Genomic DNA, 24,678 nt, shown 5'->3' on the forward strand with positions numbered 1-24,678 from the left:
CCCTATCTCAAAATAAATAAATAAAAATGAAGTCAGTCAAGCAATTAACTTATATCCCTGGAAGCATTTATATCAAATATAAGGATCTGTTTGGCTCCCTACTGCCTACAGGATGAAAGCAAACTTCTCAGCCTGACTCTCAAAGCCTTTCCTAACGTGGCATCTGCCTCTCTTTCTGGCCTGACCTCCCACCCATGTCCTGTTCGAGCCACAATGAACACATTTTCCTGCCTCTGTGCATGTTCTTGTATCAGCCTGAAAACCTTTCATTGGGTTCAAGGTAAAAAACACTGTTAGTTGTGTTTAGACTGGTGACTATCCCCCAAAATCCCTTTCCTTAGCAACAGAACGTAATTTTCAACTAAACACTGTAGCTATCAGTAAGGTTATTTTTTCCAGTCTTCTTTTCAGCTGTATGTAGTCATGTGGCTAAGTCCTGGGTAATGGGATGTAATCAACCTCCAAGAAACCCCAGGAATATCTTTTTTTTTTTTTTTTGAGACGGAGTCTTGCTCTGTCACCAGGCTAGAGGGCAGTGGCACAGTCTCGGCTCACTGCAACCTCTGCCTCCTGAGTTCAAGCAACTCTTCCACCTCAGCCTCCCGAGTAGCTGGGACCACAGGCGAGTGCCATCACGCCTGGCTAATTTTTTTGTATTTTTAGTAGAGACAGGATTTCACCGTGTTGGCCAGAATGGTCTCCATCTCTTGACCTCATGATCTGCCCACCTCGGCCTCCCAAAGTGCTGGGATTACAGGCGTGAGCCACCGTGCCGGCCCCCAGGAATATCTTTAATGGGAAGAGGTAGTTAGTTGTCTCTTCTTTGCCCTTTCTTTTTTTTTTTTTTTTTTTGGATACTGAGTCTTGCTCTCCTGCCCAGGCTGGAATGCAGTAGCAAGATCTCAATATCTCAGCCCACTACAACCTCCGCCACCTGGATTCAAGCAACTCTCCTGCCTCAGCCTCCCGAGTAGTTGGGACTACAGGTATACACCACCATGCCCGGCTAATTTTTGTATTTTTTAGTAAGAGACGGTTTCACCATATTGGCCAGGCTGGTCTTGAACCCCTGACCTCAAGTGATCTGCCTGCCTCAGCCTCCCAAAGTGCTGGGACTACAGGCGTGAGCCACTGCACCCGGCCTTCTTCTTTGTCCCTTCTTTCTTGGGTGCTTAAGTTTGAGAAGCCAACTTGAACCATAAAATGAAAGCCATGAGTCGAGCTCAGAAAAACAAGAGAGAAGACAGCTGAGTCCCTGAAGATGGCAGTGCTGCCGGACCAGCCGTAGAACACCGACTTCTCGATTTCATTTGCACAGTAGGGAAAAATCATCTATCTTGCACAGCCCACCATTGTTTGAGGGTTTTCTGTCACATACAATTTAACCTAATCCTAATCGATATATTAATCTACAAGATGAGCTAGTAGCAAAAATGTTTTGAGAATAAGGGATGACAACAATAGCACTGAATTGCTATCCAGAAGAAATGAACAGAAAGTAGGGGAAGTTTCAAGCTTGCTTGAGAAAGAAAAGGGAGACAAGAAGAGACAGTGAGTTAGCAATACAGTGAGAAGCTAGAGCCACCAAAGACTATTTTAGGGGAGGGACTGAGGGCAAAGATTTGGCATATATATATATATGCATGTGTGTGTGTCAAAAAAATTATATATATATAATTTTTTAATTTATATGATATATATTCTATAGTATGTAATATATATTTTTAATATGTATATACAATGTATATATATTTAAAATTTATATAAATTTTTATATATATAAATTTTGTGTAAATATTAAAAATTAAACATTTTATTTTATATAAATATTAAAATATATTTTTAATTTTTAATATTTATATAAAATATATATTTTATATTATATATTAAAATTTATATAAATATTTAAAATTAAATTTTTATTTTATATAAATATTTAAAATATTAAAAATGTATATATATAATTTTTTTTTGAGACAGCGTTTCACTCACTAGGGTGATGCTTTTGGTCTCTGGATCACTCTGCTTAAGATCTAAACTTGGCGGGTTGCGGTGGCTCACATCTGTAATCCCAGCACTTTGGAAGGCTGAGGTGGGTGGATCACGAGGTCAAGAGATTGAGACCATCCTGGCCAACATGGTGAAACCCAGTCTCCACTAAAAATACAAAAATTAGCTGGGTGTGGTGGCATGCACCTGTAGTCCCAGCTACTCGGGAGGCTGAGGCAGGAGAATCACTAGTGCGTGCCACTGGGCCTGGCTAATTTTTCTGTCTCAGTAAAGACAGGGTCTTGGTATGTAACCCATCTTACCCAGGCTGGTTTCAAACTCCTGGCCTCATGCATGTCAGCTTCCCAAAGTGCTGGGATTATAGGCATGAGCCACCAAGCCTGGTATATATATATATATATAAAATATAGAAAATAAAAAGCCAAATATAGAGACTTTAAAATAGTGCTGGGTTATCTACTAATTTTCTTTTTAGTTTCTTTAGATGATCACGGCTCACTGCAGCCTCCATCTCCCAGGCTCAAGTGATTCTCCTGACTCAGCTTCCCAAATAGCTTGGACTACAGGCACGCACTACCACACCAGGTTAATATTTTATTTTTTTGTAGCTACAGTGTCTTGCTCTGTTGCCCAGGCTGGTCTCAAACTCCTGGACCTCAAGCAATCCTCCCGCCTCAGCCTCCCAAAGTGCTAGAATTTGGTGTGAGCCACTGTGCCCAGCCTCTCCTGTCTTTTGATAATAGTTATCTAGTTGTTTGTTTTAAATGAGATTAATAAAGACTTCAAATTTCTTCTGCTTTATATCATTTTTATAGTTTTAGTGTTTTTCCTCACAAACATTATTGCCTTTATTATCAGAAATAAGCCAAGAAAAGTTTATGAGCAAAACTTCAAATCAGGACCATCTATTTCTTGTCCTCAGTTAATGAGAAAGAAAAAAAAAGATGAGAAAATGGAGATAAGAGGAGAGGACAGGGGAGGGAGAGAGGAAAGAGAAAGTGATAACGCAGAGAAAAGGAAATATTGGTTTGCCAGCAGCACTGATATGCAAAATATTCAACAAGAGCTCGGCCCAGGCTCTATGCAGTGAGAATACAGTTTGACTCTGACTGTGGCTAACTGGTCCATTTGCACTGGTGTATACCCACCAACTGTCAGCCTGTTTTCCGGCTCACTTTACAAGGAAGGGTGTCGTTGGGAATACATTGTTACCTTGCACAAAGCATAGTTCCCTTCGTCTCCATCTGATGCTCATCACCAAGAGTCTTTTTGTTTTGTTTTTTTATTTTGTTTTGTTTTGAGATGGAGTCTTTGTTGTCAGGCTGGAGTGCAGTGGCGCCGTCTTGGCTCACTGCAACCTCTGCTCCTTCAGGAGAGGCTGAAGCGATTCTCCTGCCTCAGCCTCCTGAGTAGCTGGGACTAGAGGCACATGCCACCGCTCCCAGCTAATTTTTGTATTTTTAGTAGAGATGGGGTTTCACCATGTTGGCCAGGATGGTCTTGATCTCTTGACCTCGTGATCCACCTGCCTCGGCCTCCTAAAGTGCTGGGATTACAAGCGTTAGTCACCGAGCCCGGCCACCACCATGAGTCTTATTTGGCTGCCCCAGTCAAAACAAACTTCTTCCTCTGTTCCCTTATACCTCTCACTTTGTGTTTACTACAAATGCTGCCTCCTAGCATAGCAATGAGTCCCATTTTCTTTCCTGCTATTACATAAATCCTTGAAGACAGAGGTTGTATTCCCATAGCATCTAACTTGGCAGGGATCACATTCTCATCTTCATCCAGCTATATTCAAGCAAAAACTATTTGTCATCATAGGGTGCTTTCCAGAGAGTTCCTGCATTTAGGGTAATCAGCTACCTTTTGCAATTTTGGGTTGCTAATTTGTCCATACCCAGGATCTGAGCAATTTATTGAGGTGGGAGAACAGAGGTTTCCTAAACTAGTTCCTCTAAGGGGACAAGAGGTTCAAGCGGAAGTTGGCCTGATGTGCAAGAGAGGCCCTCTACTGATGGTAATAGTAGAGTTAGACGTACATGAAGAGCCTATTTTGTTCTGGGTTGGGGGTGGAAGGATGGGGACAATGGGAGGGGAAGTTGGGGGAGCAAACTAACAGCAAGGAGGCATCAACTGGACATAATTTCAAAGATATATATAGGGAATACTGGGTGGTACTTTTGCAAACAAGTTCACAGATTCAATATAATCTATAAGTTCATAGATTCAATATAAAAGTTCATTGATCTTGAACTCCTGACCTCAGGTGATCCACCCACCTCGGCCTCCCAAAATGCTAGGATTACAGACATGTGCCACCACGCCCGGCTTTTGACTTTTTTTTGTTTTAAATAGAGATGGGGTTTCACCATGTTGGCCAGGATGGTCTCAACCTCTTGACCTTGTGATCCACGTGCCTGGGCCTCTCAAAGTGCTGGGATTACAGGCGTGAGCCACCGCTCCCAGGGATTCAATTCATTTGTTTATTTAACGAACGGTAATATTATTTTAGCCAGGCATGTGCTGGAGATTTGGAGATTTTAAGATATCATAAAACACATTGTTGGGGCCGGGTGCTCATGCCTGTAATCCCAGCACTTTGAGAGGCTGAGGTGGATGGATCACCTGAGGTCAGGAGTTCGAGACCTGCCTGACCAACATAGTGAAACCCCATCTCTACTAAAAATACAAAAAATTAGTCAGGCGTGGTGGCAGGCACCTGTAATCCCAGCTACTCAGGAGGCTGAGGCGGGAGAATCACTTGAACCCAGGAGGCAGAGATTGCAATGAGCCAAGATCATGCCACTGCACTCCAGCCTGGGCAATTTAAGAGCGAGACTCTGTCTCAAAAAAAAAAACCACATTGTTGGGAAGGCTGCAATGAAATGGTCATTCACAGATTTAAACACACTGCTGAGGTGACCTGATCCAACCTCAATGTATTAGTTTGATAAGGCTACGGTAACGAAGTGCCACAGAATGGGTGGCTTAACAGGAAGTTATCATCTCATAGTTCTGGAGGCTAACTTCCAAAATCAAGTGTCAGCAGGGCTGGTGCCTTCTGAGGGCTGTGAGGGAGGGAGCTGTTCCAGGCCTCTCCTTTGCTTGTATGGTGTCTTCTTCCTGTGTCTCTTCACATCATCTTCTCTCTGGGAATCTGTGTCCAAATTTCTCCTTTTTATAAGGACACCAGTCAGATTGGATTAGGGTCCACCCAAATTACTCCCATTTTAACTTGTGTGATGGTTAATACTGAGCGTCAACTTGATTGGACTGAAGGATGCAAAGTATTGTTCCTGGGTGTGTCTGTGAGAGTGTTGCCAAAGGAGGTTAACATTTGAGTCACTGCACTGGGAAAGACAGACCCACCCTCAAGGTGGGTGGGCCCAATCTAATCAGCTCCCAATCTAATCTGCCTGCCAGAATAAGTGCAGGCAGAAGAACGTGAAAAGAATAGACTGTTGGCAGGGCATCGTGGGTGGTAATCCCAGAATTTTGGGAGGCCGAGGTGGACGGATCACTTAAGGTCAGGAGTTCAAGACAGACTAATCTGGCCAACATGATGAAACCCCATTTCTACTAAATATACAAAAAATTAGCCAGGTGTGGTGGCACATGCCTATAATCCCAGCTACTAGGGAGGCTGAGCCATGAACATCATTTGAACCCAAAGGTGGAGGTTGCAATGAGCTGAGATAGTACCACTGCACTCTAGCCTGGGCAACACAGAAAGACACCATTTCAAAAAAAAAAGACTAGACTGGCTTAGTCTCCCAGCCTCCATCTTTCTCCCATGCTGGATGCTTCCTGCCCTTGAACATCAGACTCCCAAGTTCATCAGCTTTGGGACTCTTGGACCTTCGACCACAGACCAAAGGCTGCAGTGTCAGCTTCCCTACTTTTGAGGTTTTGGAGCTCGGAATGACTTCTTTGCTCCTCAGCTTGCAGATGGTCTATTGTGGGACCTCGCCTTGTGATCATATGGGTCAGTACTACTTATAAACTCCCATTCATGTGTATATCTACCCTATTCATTCTGTCCCTCTAGAGAACCCTGACTAATGCAACTTGATTACATCTGTAAAGACCTTACCTTCAATTAAGATCACATTCAGGAGTACCAGGGTTTAGGACTTCAAGATATGAATTTTAGGGGAGCACAATTCAAGCCATAACACCCAGTCTACATCATAGGGGATGATGCAAAGCTGAACCTAAGTGTCATCAGATAACACTGAAATGCTTTTCTGGCCATGTCGCATGGGAATCACCACACACCATTATCCTGGGAAGCAAATGTAGCACTGATACCAGGCTCAACAGCAATAAGTAAAAAACAAGATGGCACTCTCCTTCTGCCAATGGCATTGGCAGTCTTCTCCTGGAGCTCGGATCCTGGTTTCCTGGCTAGTTTCTGGCAGAAGGGATGGATAATGAAGGTGACAGCATGCCCTGGCTCTTCACGTTGAAGGAACTTGCCAAGGGCAGAAGATAGCCTGAGAAAAGTGAAAGCCCAGCCCTTTAAATAAGCAACCCAGCAAGATAGGCTAAATATACCTAAATGCCTTGATCAAACTCCAATATAACTGATAAAATCATTAAATTGGGCATCTCTAAATAAAATATACACCAATCTGCTTTTGCTGAAATATTAAACTGTATTCTCAAGTTCCCAAGAAACTAAATAAACCTGTCAATCATAAACATGTAAAAGCCTTTTTCATATCACATCTCCTAGTTTCAATCCCTTTCCAACATATCAAAGAGGAACCAAAATAGAAAAGACATTATTGAGCAAAATGAGGATATGTTGAATGCAATTTCACTGTCTTAAATCGCCCATGACATATTAACCCAATCATTTAAGTTAATGCATGACCTGATATAGCTATTGAACAGGAAATGATCTCATTTGGTAACATCTGGCCAAAAAGACACAGCTGAAAAAAGGTGTAGTCAACAATTTCCCAATTAGAAACAATTTTCCAGTTAGACCTGGATGAGGTCTGCTGAGCTCCTGAATGTGTTTTTTTTTTTTGAGACAGGGTCTCACTTTGTCACCCAGGATGGAGTATAGTGGAATGACCTCAGCTCACTGCAGCCTCAACCTCCCAGATTTAAGTGATCGCCCTGCCTCAACCCACCCCAGGTCCATGGGATTGTGGTGGCACATGGGACTACAGGCATGTGCCACCACACCCGGCTAATTTTTGTATTTTCTGTAGAGACAGGGGTTTTGTCATGTTGCCAAGGCTGGTCTTCAATGCCTAAGGGCATACACTGGGATTACAGGCATAAGCCACCACAGCCAGCCTTCCTGCATGTGCTCTTACTAGACAACTACCTAGTTCATTTTCTTTTTTATTTGTAATCTTTAAATATATTACTACAATGAACTCTTAAATTGGGATGACCAGTGTACATAGTAAGTAGTAATAAAACTGAAGTTAATGATTAAGGGTATGTATCTTAAAATTTGTGTTTTTGGCCGGGCGCGGTGGCTCAAGCCTGTAATCCCAGCACTTTGGGAGGTGGAGGCAGGTGGATCACGAGGTCAAGAAATCAAAACCATCCTGGCCAACATGGTGAAACCCCGTCTCTACTACAAATACAAAAAAAATTAGCTGGGCATGGTGGCGCATGCCTGTAATCCCAGCTACTCAGGAGGCTGAGGCAGGAGAATTGCCTGAACCCAGGAGGCGGAGGTTGCGGTGAGCTGAGATCCCGCCATTGCACTCCAGCCTGGGTAACAAGAGCAAAACTGCATCTCAAAAAAAAATTGTGTTTTTATTTCCATGAGAATTATAGACAGAATTGCTGGGTTAAATGTGTATTTAATTTTTAAAAGTTTTTTTACCCTCAAGTTCATGGGTGAACTTGATTTTCACCTTTTTTCAGAGATTTTCATCTTTTCTAAATTTCATTAATGAGTATTTTATTAATTTCCTACTCTATTTTGTTTTATGGTTTACTTTTTTTTTGAGATAGAGTCTTACTCTGTCACCCAGACTGGAGTGCAACACTGCAACCTCCACTTCCTGGGTCCAAGGAATTCTCCTGCCTCGTCCTCCAGAGTAGCTCAGATTATAGGCATGTGCCACCACAGCAGGCTTTTTTTCGTATTTTTTGTAGAGAAGGGGTTTCATCATGTTGGCCAGGCTGGTCTTGACTTCAGGTGATCCGCCCACCTCGGCCTCCCAAAGAGCCACTACACCCAGCCCTTATTTTTTATTTTTTGTGGCCAAGTTTATGATAAATTTTTGTAACTTGTTAATGACCATTTAGAAAATATATATTTTTTCTCTGAAGAATGTATAATTCTGTATATATTTATTAAGACAAATGGGTCAATTGGTTTCTCTGTGGTCTCTTATTTTTTGTCTACTAGATCTGTCTAGTTCTGAAAGAGGTGTAGTAAAATCCACAAATTTCATTTTTATGTTATCCTTACATTTATAACAATCTTCTGATTTATGTGTTTATCTATTATATTATTTGATGCTAATCTTCACATTATTATTATTATTATTTTGAGACGGAGTCTTGCTCTGTCACCAGGCAGGCTGGAGTGCAGTGGTGCAATCTCGGCTCACTGCAACCTCCACCTCCTGGGTTCAAGTGATTCTTCTGCCTCAGTCTCCTGAGTAGCTGGGACCACAGGCTCGTGCCACCATACCCAGCTCATTTTTTTATTTTTAGTGGACGGGTTTCACCATGTTGGCCAGGATGGTCTCAACCTCTTGACTCATGATCTGCCCACCTTGGCCTCCCAAAGTGCTGGGATTACAGGTGTGAACCACCACACCCGGCCACATATATTATGATTTTGTAGGTACTGTTCTTCTCCCTTTTTAGTTCATCTTGTCTCACCCTTTCTAATATTGCCTCTCCTAATTTTTAATTTCTTTATATATCTGTAGTATCACTTTTCCAATTGCTTTAAATATTTATCAATCTAAGTGTGTTTCTTGTAAACAACATATTCACTGGGTTCCTTTTTAATCCATTCTTACAGTCTCTGTCTTTTGATAGAATTGGGCTCATTTACACTTAACATAATCACTGATATGCTTCATTTTACTCCTGCTCTCTTGCTTACATTTACTATTAAACTTACTTCATTTTCTTTTTTCCTTTTCTTTGTATATACTGGTAAGATCGAGTTAACAGTTTATTTCCTTGTTTCCTCTTATAATTTCAAAATGATATTATCCTTTCCCACTACATTAGTGGTTATGTTCTTTTTTAACACACATCATCAAACACATATTTTATTACTTTATTCTTATTAATAGTAAGAATATACTGTTTCTCCACCAAGTTACTCTATTCCTTCCCTCCACCCAATAAGATAATACTTTTAGAATGTTTTTACTTCTTCCTCCCTTTCCTCCAATACCACCTTTTATGTTTTGCTGAGAAAAAATGCAACTTTTACTCCCAGGCTCTAGTTAAGTGAGTCTCATTTATCTTAAGAGTCTTTATTTAACACATATAGTACACATTTCCAGTGATTTCATCATCATCCAAGTATATTAATATACACGCCAATGTATATTACAAAGCTTATTGTTCACTCATCATTTTCCCTTTCTACTTTACCTTCTCATTTCTTGAAGTCTCTATTCTCATTAATTTGTTATTTAGTTAGTCCTCTTTTCATTTTCTTCCGATGGGGATATGCAGATGACAGATTCTTGGAATCCTTTCTGCATCTCTTTCACTCTGGCAGGTGAATGATGCTTGGCTAGAAAGAGACTTCTTCGGTTACTTTCCTTTTCTCTTAACAGGTATAGATATGATTCCACTGTCTGATGCCAGTCCAATTCTTTTCCCATTGTAAATAGCTTCTTTCTGTCTGGAACCTTATATATTTTTCTCCTTAACTTTGAGACTCAGGAATTCTGTCAGAGTATGTTTAGCTATGTGCCTTTTCTTATCAATCCTGTCTGGAATTTAAAGAACACTTTCAACCTGCAAATATAAGGCTTTATTCAGCTCAGGAAATATACTTCTATTAAATCTGGCTTTTCTCTTGTATTCACTCTGGAACTCCAATTAGATCTCTTGGATCTGTCCTCCCTTCTTCCAGCAGTTGTATCCATTTAAGAGTTAAAAAAGGCAGAATAGTGCTTTTCCTGATACTATCAGATCATCACAAATACCAACTCAATTATCTGACTATAACATTTGGTACTAGAAGGCAGCCTAAATAGAAACATAATAAGATACATATAATTTGTACACTGAATAATTCACTCTAATATCAAGTATAACATTTTCACTATGTTTTAAACTGTAAAAGTATAGTTAGAATGAATAAGATCAAGTATTTAATAGCACAAAAGAATGATTACAGTCAACAATAATTTAGTGTACATTTTAAAATAACTAAATAAGTGAATTGTTTGTAACACAAAGGATAAATGCTTGAGGGGATGGATATCCCATTTACCCTAATGTGATTATATGCATTGCATGCCTGTATCAAAAATACCTCATGTACTCCATAAATGTATACACCTACTAAGTATCCACAAAATTTTAAAAAGTACATCTATTAAATAGACACACACACACACACACACACACACTTCTTTTTTGCGGGGAAGGAGTTTCGCTCTTGTTGCCCAGGCTGGAGTACAATGGTGCAATCTTGGCTCACCACAACCTCCGCCTCCCAGGTTCAAGCAATTCTCCTGCCTCAGCCTCCCGAGTAGCTGGGATTACAGGTGTGCACCACCATACCAGCTAATTTTGTATATTTAGTAGAGGCAGGGTTTTTCCATGTTGGTCAGGCTGGTGTCAAACTCCCAACCTCAGGCAATCCGCCCGCCTTGGCCTCCCAAAGTGTTGGGATTATAGATGTGAGCCACCGCACCCAGCCAATTATCTGTATTTTTTAATGGCTTTCTAATAGTAATATATGTAGTTTTAAAACAAAAACTGTTCAGACAATGAAGGCAAAATCTCAGTCTCTTACCTCTGACCCCACAGGCCTATCACACAAGATAACTTGCTGTTCATAGTTACTTACAGAATCCTTCAGAAATTCTTTATGTGAAAACGGGGAAAATTTATTACTGTGGGAGTATTCATAACTTTCTTCCTCCTGCCTAGAAAAAAAAAAAAGCCAGTATTTGCACTGACTGCTTCCCACTGGCTATACCCCCTCCTTCCATGGTCTTAGTGTGTAGATAAAATAAATGGGAGGGAGGTGTGTTTTATGAGAAGAACCAAGGAAGCTGAGATGAGAGATTTATATCCAACAGGTGCAGAATTATTCATTACAGGCAGAAGAAAACAGAAAGAAAATGGGAGGGGATATAGGTAAGGCCTAGCAGTGGTAGAAATGTCAGGGAGGGTTTTGGTAAAAGGAGGAGAGGATGAAATAAAGAGACAGAGGCTTTGGGGTATATATGGAATATGAGAGTGGGAGACAGAATATGTAGGGAAAACCAACTACAACTTGTGCTACATAAAACACAAATGTTTCCTGTAAGTTCTTTGAGGAATACTGACTTCTGAACAGAAATCCTCTGAAGCTGAATCATAAGGGGCCTAGAATCTATTCTATTCAATCTGTGTGTGGGTTTGCATTTATACATACATATACACACACATATATGTACATAGAGAGATGTATAGTAGTATATCAGTGGATCTATCTACACATATCCTTTCAAAAAACACACTAATGGATCATACTGTGAGTACCCTTTTGTACCTTGCTTCTTTATCCCCTTAAAAGTATAGGCGGTGGCTCACACCTATAATCCCAGCACTTTGGGAGACTGAGGCAGATGGAGCACTTAAGGCCAGGAGTTCAAGACCAGCCTGGCCAACATGGCAGAACCCCATCTCTACTATAAATACAAAAATTAGCCAGAAGTGGTGGCGTGCACCTGTAGTTCCAGCTACTCGGGAGGCTGAGCCCAGGAACAAAAGTTGCAGTGGGCTGTGATCGCACCACTGCACTCCAGCCTGGGTTACAAAGCAAGTCAAAAAGAAAAAGTACAGATTGATTTTTAATCTATTTCCAAAAAAAGATTTGAGTTAGCTTATAACAAAATCACAGAAATATGACCTAAAACTATTAACAGGACTCTAAGGACAGGAACCAAGAAATATAAGGGACAAGGGAGAAACTACATTCAGATATTCTAACTAATGATTCCATGAAGGTAATATAAAATTCATACGGTACTTTAAAAATAGATTCCTATGTAACCCACTGCCAAAAATTATTTTTGAAAGAAAAAATTAATTTTACTTAAGAAAGGACAGAACAATGAAAACAAAATCATAGCCCAGAGCTTAAGACAGTAAGCTCTTCTTATTCTACAACTCAGCAAAGAGATCAGCAGTCTTCAGAGTATCAGCAAAGGGATCAGCAGAGTTGCCTTTGTTTCTAAAAATAGGGAAACGGCAATAATCTGAAATAATGGGTAATTTGTAAGCCTATTTTGTTGGTTTTCATAAATTCAGGTGGATTACATAAATAGGCAACAAGCAACTTCAAACAAAACAGTGAGATCCCGCTGCAGAAAACTGTTTCGGAAAGACCTACGAAACTCCGTTTCTCACGGCCATCTCCTTTCGGCCCCTCCCAGTGACCCTATCCATCTCGTCTCTCCAGTCTGGGCAAGGCAGCAGATTAAAACAGAATAATCTATAAATCTTTCTTCAACGTGGGGCTGTATTGAGTCAGATCCTATCAGTGTGAAGAATGGGGACAACGCAAATAAAGAAAACATGTTTAATTCACCCAGACTTACAGCTGACTGGCTTTCAATCTTCCTCTCTACTGCACTGCCTATCACTTTCATAGTTAATATGTACACCAAGTGGATGATCCAGTAATCTGCTATCAATTCTGTGACCTTCTCCACTCTGATGACCATCATCTCCATGGTCTCCATCAGCCACAAATCAAACTCCGTGAGAAACAAACACCCACATCCAAATATCCTGAACTCTGAAGCTCTCTCCCTTCCTACAACCTCCTTCCACTTTTCCCTCCCCCTCAAACTTTCCGAATCTGTTCTTACCTCAACTACACCTTCACTACTCACCTCCACTATTCCAGTTGATTGGCCCCCTCTGGATTCCACTTGACTCCTTACCAGCCTGTATCTCACAGTCGAGTTTTTCAATCTTACATACATAGCATCCTGAATTTTGTCCTCTTTCCTTCCCAAACTGACCCCTTCTCATACCTGTCTGCCAATCACTACCTCTGCTAAAACCAACTGATATCTCCGTTTCTCCTCTCTGATTCCTGAGAATTGCTGATGAAAAGTCACTTACGTGATAAAGAAAGTACTAGGTGCTTAGAACATAGACATCTCAGTCTGAAACTTGGCTCTGCTATTATTAGCTGAGAAAGTTTTGGCAAATTCTATAATCTCTCTGAACATGTCTCCTAGTCTGTAAAATGAGGTACATCAAGTCATTAGGATGCTTTCAGCTGTAACACAAAACCCAAAGGTAGCTTGTTGTCTTCCATAAAAAGGTCACTAAAGGTCAGTTCCAGGGTTAATTCAGGGACTCAATGAGGTCATCAAGAACAGAGGATTTTTCCTCTCTACACATACACTCACCATCCTTAGCACTTTGGCTTGGGCCTTAGGTTTGTCTCTTCATGGTTTCAACAAGGCAACTGCAATTCCAGACATCACATACAGACACAGAGTCTCACTGAAGAAGAGTGTGTTTCTCCCTATGTGTTTCTCTGTATTCGTGAGGAAAACTTTTCCTGGAACCATTCTAGCAGAATTCTCATTGGCATGATCATATATCCATCCTTTAGTCAGTGGCAAAAGGAAATGACATTGCCATGATGGGCTTTTCCACCAATCAAAATTCACCTGCAGGAGCTACAGAGGGGTTGATCTTCTCTGAGCACACTGCCACCAGATAACTGAACAAAAAGAGCTGTGACAGAAAGAATACCTGTTGGGTAGGATACCAATGTCTGCCAGGTGGACAGTAATACCTACCCCAGTGGGTGGCTATGACTATACTGGGTTCATTTGCAAAGTACCTAGTGGTGCCTAGTACACAGTAGACATAACGGCTTCCAAATACATACACAAATTCTTTGACATTGTATCCTTTAAAAGGTAGAGCTAATTCTACTATGCTTCAAAGTTAGCTGAATTTAGTGGCTTGGTTCTAACAAATAGAATCTGGCAGATAACTGCAAAAAACTTCTAATAGTAAGTCAAAAAAGGTATTGTTGTTTCTGTTTTGCTCACATGGATTACCTATTCAGCCACCTTGTTTTAAGGACACTCAAGCAGCCTTTGGAGAGACCTACATGGGGTCCTCTCCCCTGGATTTTGAGAACTTTAGACTTGGACTGAGAGAAAGCATCAGCTTCCCTGGCTCTGAGGCCTTCAGACTTGTACTGGGCCATGCTACTGGCTTCTCTGGTTCTCCAGCTTGCAGGCGGCCTGGAGTGGAACTTCTCAGCCTCCGTAATTGCAGGAACCAATTCTCCTAATAAATCCCCTATCTATCTCCTATTTATTCTGGAGAACCCTAATATATACACCAATAAGCTACATTAAATAATAATGTATATTACTTGCCATTGAGTAAAAACAATGCTCCTCAAATATATCCTAAGTTTATCTTGGACTTGGGTACTCCCTGGCAGATCTCTAAATACCTCAGTTGACATGCAATGCTTTTGAGACTAATGTCAAGCCATTTTATTTCTATACCTGGTTTGACAAGTACCATCAGTGTAGCAAATATGAACATTTGATCTTAATCCTTCAGCTCTGTTTCTTCTTCTCCTTTGAGATGGAGTCTCTCTCTCTGACACCCAGGCTGGAGTGCAGTGGTGTGATCTCAGCTAACCACCACCTCTGACTCCCGGGTTCAAGCAATTCTTCTGCCTCAGCCTCTTGAGTAGCTAGGATTACAGGCAGGTGCCACCACACCTGCTAATTTTTGTATTTTTAGTAGAGACAGGGTTTCACCATGTTGGCCAAGCTGGTCTCAAACTCCTGACCTCAAGTGATCTGGCTGCCTTGGCCTCCCAAAGTGTTGGAATATACGTGTGAGCCATCACACCCAGCCCCAGCTCTACTTCTAATAAGCCTTTCTGTAAAGTGTAAAACAACATTTCCCAGATCTTTCTTAAAAGTAAAATTCTATATATGTTAGAATACATTAGTTTCTACCAATTAGATACAGTCCAATGAGATTTGGAAGGCAAAAGTAAGGTAGAGGCCATCTACCCACTGGTATAACTCATTCTGCTTAAAAGGCAAATGGTGGAGATGTCAGGTTTTCTACAACACTTTTCTGGTGCGTAGTTACCAGCTCTGAAAATGCTAAGAGATAGTTGTGGCAATAGTGCCATGGTGGCCTCCTGATTGATGACCTTTAAATTACAGCAGAGGTAGAAGCTACTATGCAGGTTAATTCTGCAGCATTCTGGAATTCATCCCCAAAGCCAGATCTAGAATCCACTTCTCCAGCTCTTCCACCAAATTTTTAAAAATGCTTTTTTCTTTTCGAGATGGAGTCTTGCTCTGTCACCCAGGCTAGAATACAATCTCAGCTCATGGCAACCTCTATCTTCTGAGTTCAAACGATTCTCCTGCCACAGCTTCCTGAGTAGCTGGGATTACAGGCACTCGCCACCACGCCTGGCTAATTTTTGTTTTTTTAGTAGAGACAGAGTTCCACCATCTTGGCCAGGCTGGCCTTGAACTCCTGACCCTGTGATCCACCTGCCTCAGCCTCCCAAAGTGCTGGGATTACAGGCGTGATCCACCGCATCCGGCCTAAAAATGCTTTTTTACAGAGCTTTGCATATATTCAAAAGTAGACATTCTACTATAATAAACACCCATCTTTCCCAATTACAAACTTATGGGCAATCTTGTTTCCTAAGTACCCCACACCCATTTCCTCCATTTTATTTTGAAGTAAATCACTGACATCGTATAATTTAAAATATGTATTTTAGCACATCTCTCTTTTTTAAAAAGAGATCCTTTTAAAAACACAGCCACATCATCCCTAAAAAAACAACTGTTCTTTAATTATCGAGTCAATGTTCACATTGCCAACTGTTGTCTGACTGTCAACTAGTACCTAAAAAAGGTCTACAGATTGCAACTGGTATATGCTTTTTATGTCTCAATGCGTAAGTTCTCCCTCCACCTGTGTGGTTTTATTTTATCTGAAACTTAAAGAAACTGTGTTGTCAGTTTCCCAGTCTATCCTGGTAACTGCATCCCAATGGTGATGTCTGACATATATTCCTCTTTCCTCTGTAATCCCAAAATGGGTTGTTGGATCTGCAGCCTTGATCTGAACTAATTCTCCAAGATGAGGGTGGATTCTCCCTGAGAAAATTGCATTTGCGTTTGCCAGGCAGCTAATGACCAGGACCTCTACCAATTCAATTCTCCACTTTTTTTTTTTATAGAAACTACTCTAGGTGTTATGAATTTGGGCTGTTATTCTGCTAGGGCCTGTAGTGATTTTAACTTGTCAGGATTGACTGATTTTTTGACCTCTTCTGCTCATGCCAAGACAATATTCCTTGCAGGCCTTCTGGGGGTGGGAAGGAGGGTGAAATTTTATTCATCCCCATCCCCACTGAGGACAAAGCTCTGTAGGGTGTTAGCTTTATGGAGTGTCTTCAAGTCTGCTGCCCTTTGTCATCTGTCCCTCCACCCCAAAACTGAGAACTGAAACTCAACATGAGTCAGGAGCAGAGGCACCGTTTGCAAAAGTGCGTCTAATATTTTCACTTAGATTTCTGACCTCAGCCCCTTTTATCCTAACAACTATGCAGTGTTTTTAGTAGTGTGTGTTTAATAATTTCATTCAGAATCTTTGTTTCCCCAACTCTCCCAGTCTGAATTTTCTAACTAAGAAATGTGTGTGAAATAAAGATGTTCCTGAACTTACAATGGGGTCACTTATGTAATAAACTCACTATAAGTTGAAAATATTATAAGTGGAAAATGCATCCAATACCCCTAAGATACGGAACATCATAGTTTAGCCTAGCCTACCTTAAATGTGCTTAGAAAAGTTAATGTTAGCGTGACTGATTCCACTGCCCATCACAGTAGAGTATCACACTGAAGATCACTAGCCCATCACTAGCACAAAATAAAAATCAACATTGAAACTTTGAAGGATGGTTTCTACTAAATGCATATGGCATTCACACCATCATAAAATTGAAAACTAAGTCAAACCATCCTAAGTGGGGGACATCTGTACTATATCCTATATTAAATAGGGCAGGCTGGTGCAGCAATCCAAAAACATGCTTGGACCAATGTACTTCCCACCATTAGCACTTATTAAGCTAGTCCATGTCATTTAGTTCTTTTCTATTTGAGGCTAGAACAGGATCATATAGAGCAAACCTCCCCGCATAAAATTCCCAAGCCAGGCGCAGTTGTTCACACCTCTAATCACAGCACTTTGGGAGGCCAAGGCAGGTGGATCATCTAAGGTCAGAAGTTCAACACTAGCCTGGCCAACATGGTGAAACCCCATCTCTACTAAAAATACAAAAATGAGCTGGGCATGGTAGTGGGTGCCTGCAATCACAGCTACACAGGAGACTGTACCACTGTACTCCAGCCTGGGTGACAGAGTGAAAATCCATCTCCAAAAAAAACAAAAAACAAAAAACTGTGGTTTTCTTTCTTTGATTCCTAACACTCAGAAGTCATCAACAAAGATCTGTTGAAGGAATGTATCAAGAACTGATTTTCACATTATTTGCATATAATGATTAAAAAAATGATGTGGCAGAGACAGCTATTCATTCTTCTAATATCCATTCTCTTTCCTCCAAAAGAATATCAAATTGCAACAGAACATGGCAGTCTGAAAAAGATAATTTCCCAGCCTCCCTTGCAGCTAGACATGACATGAATAGCTTCTGGCCAATAGGCTGTAAGTAGAAGTATTCTATGGCAGCCTCCAAATATCATCTTTACGACCACTGGCATTTGCCTTTTGCTCCCTTTTTCTTTGTCTTTCCTCCAGTAGAATATAGATTTGAGAGTTAGAGATGCAGCCAGCCACCCTGGCCTAGGAAAATGAAGGCCATTATCTTGGATGTGGCAGAATGGTGAACTTTTCTAGAATCCCAAAAGCTTCATGAAAAAGAAGATTCCCACAGTCCTGGAGTTTATATCTCTGGGATTTTATAGGAAGAAAAAAATAAACTTTTTACCTTTGGCCACTAGTAATTTGGATTTTTCCAAAGTACCAGCTTTCATATAAAGAAAGAAAGCAGATTCATAGATGTCAGGTTTTCAAAAAAACATACTGTTGAGCCACAATTCTCTGGAGAGGACAGTGGAATATTATCTCTTTATAAGTAACTATTCTTTCTTAGCACAAATGCAGCTGCTCTACATTGGGAGTCAGAGAAGCTAGGTTCAAGTTATACTTTTGACACTAAACAGCAAACCAGTTAACTTCTCTATGTGGCTTTATTCATTAAATTGGGATAGCACTACCTATGTAATAAAATTCTCTTGAGATTTAAAATATAACATATACAAAAGTATCATAGTATAAGTCACTATACACATAGCAGTTGATAAGAATAATTATAACCCTGGATAAAAGCTCTATCACATTTACACTGTAACCCCAATAACAAGTGCTCTAAATGTTTGTTGGATAAATATGTTTAAGTCCTTGTGAAATGAGTGAATTATTCTGCTTTGGACTCAAATATAAAGTCCAAAGGTCGTTAATAGTATTTAAAGCATTACTTGAGTCTCTAAGAGATTTTTTTTTTTGAGATGTAGTTTTGCTCTTGTTGCTCAGGCTGGAGTGCAATGGCGCGATCTCAGCTCACTGAAACCTCCGCCTCCTGAGTAGCTCGGATTACAGCATGCACTACCACACCCAGCTAATTCCTTATTTTCATTAGAGATGGGGTTTCTCCATGTTAGTCAGGCTGGTCTTAAACTCTTGCCCTCAGGTGGGTGGATCCCAAAGTGCTGGGATTACAAGCGTGAGCCACCACCCCGAGCCTTTTTTTTTTGTTTTTCTTTCTTGAGAAGGAGTTTTGCTCTGTTGCCCAGGCTGGAGTTCAGTGGCACAATCTCGGCTCATTGTAACCTCCACCTCCCAGGCTCAAGCAATTCTTGTGCCTCAACCTCCCAAAAAGCTGGGATAACAGGTGTGAGCCACCAGCCTGGCCAATTTTTTTGTATTTTTTGTAGAGAGAGAGTTTCACCATGTTGGCCAGGCTGGTCTTAAACTCCTGACCTCAAGCAACCTGCCTGTCTCAGCCTCCCAAAGTGCTGGGATTACAAGCATGAGCTACCACACCTGGCCGCTAAGAGATATAATTCTTAATTTCTATGTTGGTCAAAAGATACAGGATGTGAAGAGACAAGCCATAGCCAATCCATTCATCAGGTTCAAAAGTGCTACAGAAAATAAACTAGAAGAAAAGTTGTGGTATAGAAATAAAATTTTTATGGCACTTTACCCTGAAATTACAAAGTTACACATAAAAATATTTAAACCACTAACCCTAATACACCAAATGAAGGATTTCCTCACACTGGACTGTGGCTAAAGTACTTTATTAAATTAAGCATGTAATTTGCAAATGGCTTCATAAGAAATTTTAAAAGCAAAGTTATAAAACATTTTCAATTTAAAAAGTACAGAGTTAACAGCAAAATCAGTTTCTTCACAGTACAAATAAAACATTTTTTTCTGATATACTGCCTGAAAATTTTATAATATATTCTCTGATAGCTACAATATTGTATTTTAATGAGAAGTCTCACAGTTAATTCATTTATTAATAGTAAGTTCATCATTGGACCATAAAAGTCAACTGCTCGACTTTAAGGAAAATAATGAACTTTGTCATCATATAATAGGAAGTTATAAAAGGCTCTTCAGGGTGTAGATGTGTTCTAGCCTTGTTTCTCTATTAAATTCTGTAAAGAAGCATTAAGTAACACTGTAAACTTGAATTACATTTTAAAAATAAGCACCGTTAACATACATTCTACATAAACTTACTTTACCTTTTAAATGACACTTTTTTGGCCACATAAACATTTAAATCTGTTTTCTTTACATGTAAATAAAAATAAGCAATATTTAACTACTACACTGAAAAATTACCAAACTTTACCTCATTGCACAATGGAAAAGCACTTGGAAAAAACAGCACGTTATTTTTGTCTTTTTTATACATATAGTCATTTTCTTAAATTGAGAGCAGTTAAAACATTGTCAGAGCAATTTCCTGAGTTTCAAAAGTTTCCAATTTTCAGCTCAGAAATAATCAATCTCGCTATTACACATGTCCACTTTCTAAGCATACAAAACCCTTTTATTCAAAAAGAAAAAGACCAAAATAAAGTAGAGCAGAAGAGCAGTATAGCTTTTCTTCTCAGAATACAATACTCGAGATGCTTTAAAGTCAAATTTTCTACTATATAATATATCTTATATTTAAAAACCATAGAATTGCAAATAGTATGGAAATACTGACAAACTGAAGAAACTGCAACTTAAAAATAATGTAGAGAAATATGAAGAGCCAAAATATGAAAAAAAAAAAAAAAAGATTTCTATTTCTGACATTGGAATAAGAGATGGACAGACTGAAAACACTGTTAAGCATCAAGTGTCTCCCTGGTCCAACTGGACACCCTCTGGGGTTTCCATATTAGTTCTCTTTTTCCATCTGGCAGATAATGGTAAGAGACTACTGAATGAATATAATCATTACTGAAATCTTCCAAACTACAGAAGTGCTGTACTTTTAAAATACTAAGTTTACAAAGAACCATGCTAATGAGTCATGTATTGGCACAAATATACAGGCTGAGTGAGTATCTCCTACTTAAAATGCTTAGGAGCAGAAGTGTTTGGATTGCTGGGATTTGTGGGGAGATTTCAGAACATGTGCATCATATTTACTTATTGAGCATCGCTAACCTACAAATGTAAAATCCAAAAGGCTCCATGAGTATTTCCCTTGAGCATCATGTCTGTGCTCAAAAGCTTCAGATTTTGAAGCATTTCAGATTTTGAATTTTCTCATTAGGGATACTCAACCTGCACCAATACATGAAAATTTTTATAATATCCAAACTATCTTTGACATATAGGATTTAGAAATGAGTAACAGAGAAAACTTTTATAATCGCCAAACTATCTTTACCTCGAGCACACAGGATTTAGAAACGGTCAAAAAAAAGAAAGGAGGGATTATAAACTTTTATTTCATAATTATGTGTTGCTTAAACTATGCTAGATAGTGGGGTGGAAGGCAAGTTAGAATTAAGCAGCTTCATAAAAATACATATGATGCTCAAACTTTGCCTGTATATTTATCAACAAGGCTTAAGATATAAGATTTACCAAAATAAGGCATATTAACATCAATATAGTAAACAACGTAGCTTTTTACATTTGGTTTCTGCCCACAGAGTACCACGCCTCTACTTCTGACTGCTCCTTCATTAATCATAAGTATAATATTGAAATAAGTCTAGCTGAAGTGCCCAAAAGTTATGCTTTTTAAAACCAGGTAAGGAAATATAAAAATACAGAAAGTGAGTATGCAGTTGCACACATTCCAATAACTCCACATTTTAGCATTGTTTTTCATACTCTTACATTAATTTATACATAGAAATATCTCATTTCATTAACAATTATAGTTTACAGTAAGTTATCAAAAGGAACTGCTTTATTTTTAACATATAGAACTGTTCTAGATATTATAAAAGTGTGCTAAACTGTTGGTATTAAACAAATTATTATAAACATAGGTGTAATACTTCAATACCAGTCACCAACCAGTATTTATTATTTATTCTAAATAATAACATGCATTTTTATTTGTATGGAACTAAAATTCAATGATAATGCAATCATGATATATTTAAAAATGTTTTGGGGTTTTATTTTCATAGACATGATTGCTCTTTTGGAAAACCATTCTGGTACTTTAGGATTCTTTTGGTACAAGCTCAATCCTATAATTCCTGATCCAAAATCTTTAAGCTTAACAACTGTTTGTTAAACTTAAATATGTTAAAAATTTTCTTCATTTCCAAAGACAAATTTAAGCCATTGTCTCATATTCGAAAATTATACTTCACCACATTATAACCTCCTTTACACAGGTTTGACTTGCATACTAACAATTTATTAGCTAACCAAACAACATAAGTTAATGAAAACTTCCTTTGAGAAAGTTGGCTCTTTTTTGAAATAAAAGTGAAAATATTTTAAATTGTAAGGCTTCCTTTTATGATTTTTTTCTTTTCTTTTTTTTTTTTGGAGACCGAGTCTTGCTCTGTCACCCAGGCTGGAGTGCAATGGTGCAATCTCAATCTTGAGGCACTGCAACCTCTGCCTCCCAGGTTCAAGCAATTCTCCTGACTCAGCCTCCCAAATAGCTGGGATTACATGTGCACGCCACCACACCCTACTAATTTTTGTATTTTTAGTAGAGATGGGGTTTCACCACATTGGCCAGGCTGGTCTTGAACTACTGACCTCAGGTGATCCACCCACCCTGGCCTCTGAAAGTGATGAGATTACAGGCATGAGCCACTGCACCTGGACAATTATAACCAAAATATTTTCTACATTTTTTAAAGTTAATATAATTTTAACCTACTGCAGTTTAAAAATTACATGCCTCAAAAACAAAATATAAGTATTTAGTACTGTCTGAAATACCACTTATATAGACAGTTCTAGAAGCATTTTGATAAGGCAGCAACATCTGTAAGATATTTAACCATTTCTTTGTCTCTGAAAACTTTTCTGTTTATATAAAGTATAAAATGGCAAAATAATCTCAGACCCAACTTTCTTCCCATAAAATGCACACAGAAGAACAGAACAAAAGGTAAAAGATCAAGATCATATACAAAGCAGAAGAAAGTGCAATAACATGTTTTCCTTCCTGTACGATATGGCAAAATAAAAGCATTTTACGTGTTTAGTTTTGAAATTAAAAAATATTCAAGTGTTTTTGTTAGATCTCCTTTTTTTCTTTACTGCCCACTACTATGTTCTTTTTCTTCTTTTAATACCAGACTTTGAGGGCAGGACAGGTCTCAAAGCACTTTAAATACTTCTCACAAAAGACTTTTAGGACATTACTAAATGTCACACAACAATTAATACAAAGATAACCTTTTCTGAGAAATAATAGGGCACTTTAAACTTTAAAACTATAGCTGATAATTATCTTAGACATTTTGTAATCAAAATTTCTCTGTAATAGTTTTAACAGGCAATATATTTGCATTTGATTCATTTGATAAGAAAAAAAACACCTCTCTTGGATTTTGAAAAACATAGTAATTTTTTTGTTTCATACCTGAATATTATTTATAATAAAACACATGTTTAGGGTAGAATTGACTAAATTACTGCAAATAAAAGTAATTTTAACCTACAAACCTTTATACTTCTAATTCAAGGACGTTTATTTTACTTTAGCATGACTTTCAAGCACCCTGGTTTAATTTCAGAGAACCTGCAGAAATGAGAAAAGAGTTATTTTAAAGATAAAAATTTCAAATTAGCTAGGGAGTATACCTTGTAATCAATTCCAAGTACCTAAGCTTAACATAATATTTACTACCAAAGTATTAACCCTTATTAAGTCAATATCCAAGACCAACATCTATGTTTATGTTCATTTTATCTGTGGTCAAAACAAATATAATTTTAAAACTGGGGGTTGCTTCTGACTTAGCAGTTAGTATAACTTAAGATTTGTCAAAACCTGTAAAGCCTGAACTTTATTTTCATGAAAAAGAGTATGTTGTAGGAAGAATAAAGTCCTTGATGCATCATGAAACCACCATCAAGAAATCTCTGATAGAAAGTATAAATTTGCAGTATTAATCAAGTAAGTCTGACTAATCTGGCCATGTGATGCTTTCAATGCCATCTGTAGAGAATTTAAAGAAAGAATAGTCTCTAAAATAATTAATCTCAGCATGACTATGTTCCAGTCTAACTATCTCTTTTATAAAAATAATCTTGATATGTCACCTGTTTTATGCTCATAATTATGCTACCATTTTTGATAATGCAGCAAAATAATAACTTATTATGTGGCATAAAATAAATATGCTACACTGAAATTGGTAGGTAGGAGCTAATGATACACATTTGTGGGAAATCTATCCATCAACAGATTTTTCATCTTTGACTTTTTTGTCATTTTCTCTTATTCAATAATTATCACTTAATGTAAAACAACATTTCATGTTTGTCTACACAGGTCATTATTGCATTTAACTTATGAAAACACAAATTCATATTAACTGGAACATTTTTGCTAAAGTTTAAACATAACCATATTATAACTATATTTCAATAGAAGCCCCCAATTCCAGCCAAAATCGACAAATATTTATTTTCTTTCAAAAGAATAAGGGCAAATTTTAAAATATGTTATCTATTTTGCATAATACATTATCAAAAAAACACATATTTATTTTCTTTTAAAAATTTAAATTTATGATAGAAATTTTATTAGATGATTATTGGCAACAAACACATTTTTCCTTATTTCTGGTTTACCAGAAAACATAAATCAAGCAGAGAAAATTATATCATAATTCATCAACCTGTGGC

At 38.6% G+C, this 24,678-nt stretch overlaps 1 protein-coding gene across 10 annotated transcripts in view; it reads right to left on the bottom strand.

The window, feature by feature from the left end:
• N4BP2 (NEDD4 binding protein 2) overlaps positions 1 to 24,678 on the bottom strand; it is a 186,562-nt gene that overhangs the window by 63,417 nt on the left and 98,467 nt on the right. For 6 of the 10 annotated variants that reach the window (XM_035293853.3, XM_078367367.1, XM_078367364.1 and 3 more), the window contains one exon: positions 9,465 to 23,566. In XM_035293853.3, coding sequence (XP_035149744.3) covers positions 23,521 to 23,566 — 46 coding nt within the window. In that variant the 3' untranslated portion in view covers positions 9,465 to 23,520. Of the gene's footprint in view, positions 1 to 9,464; positions 23,567 to 24,678 lie in introns of those variants that run through there. The other 4 variants (XM_078367365.1, XM_035293851.3, XM_035293850.3 and 1 more) reach the window with 2 other exon arrangements.

The sequence above is a fragment of the Callithrix jacchus genome, chromosome 3, assembly GCF_049354715.1.
Source record: "Callithrix jacchus isolate 240 chromosome 3, calJac240_pri, whole genome shotgun sequence".
NCBI classification, from domain to species: domain Eukaryota; kingdom Metazoa; phylum Chordata; class Mammalia; order Primates; family Cebidae; genus Callithrix; species Callithrix jacchus.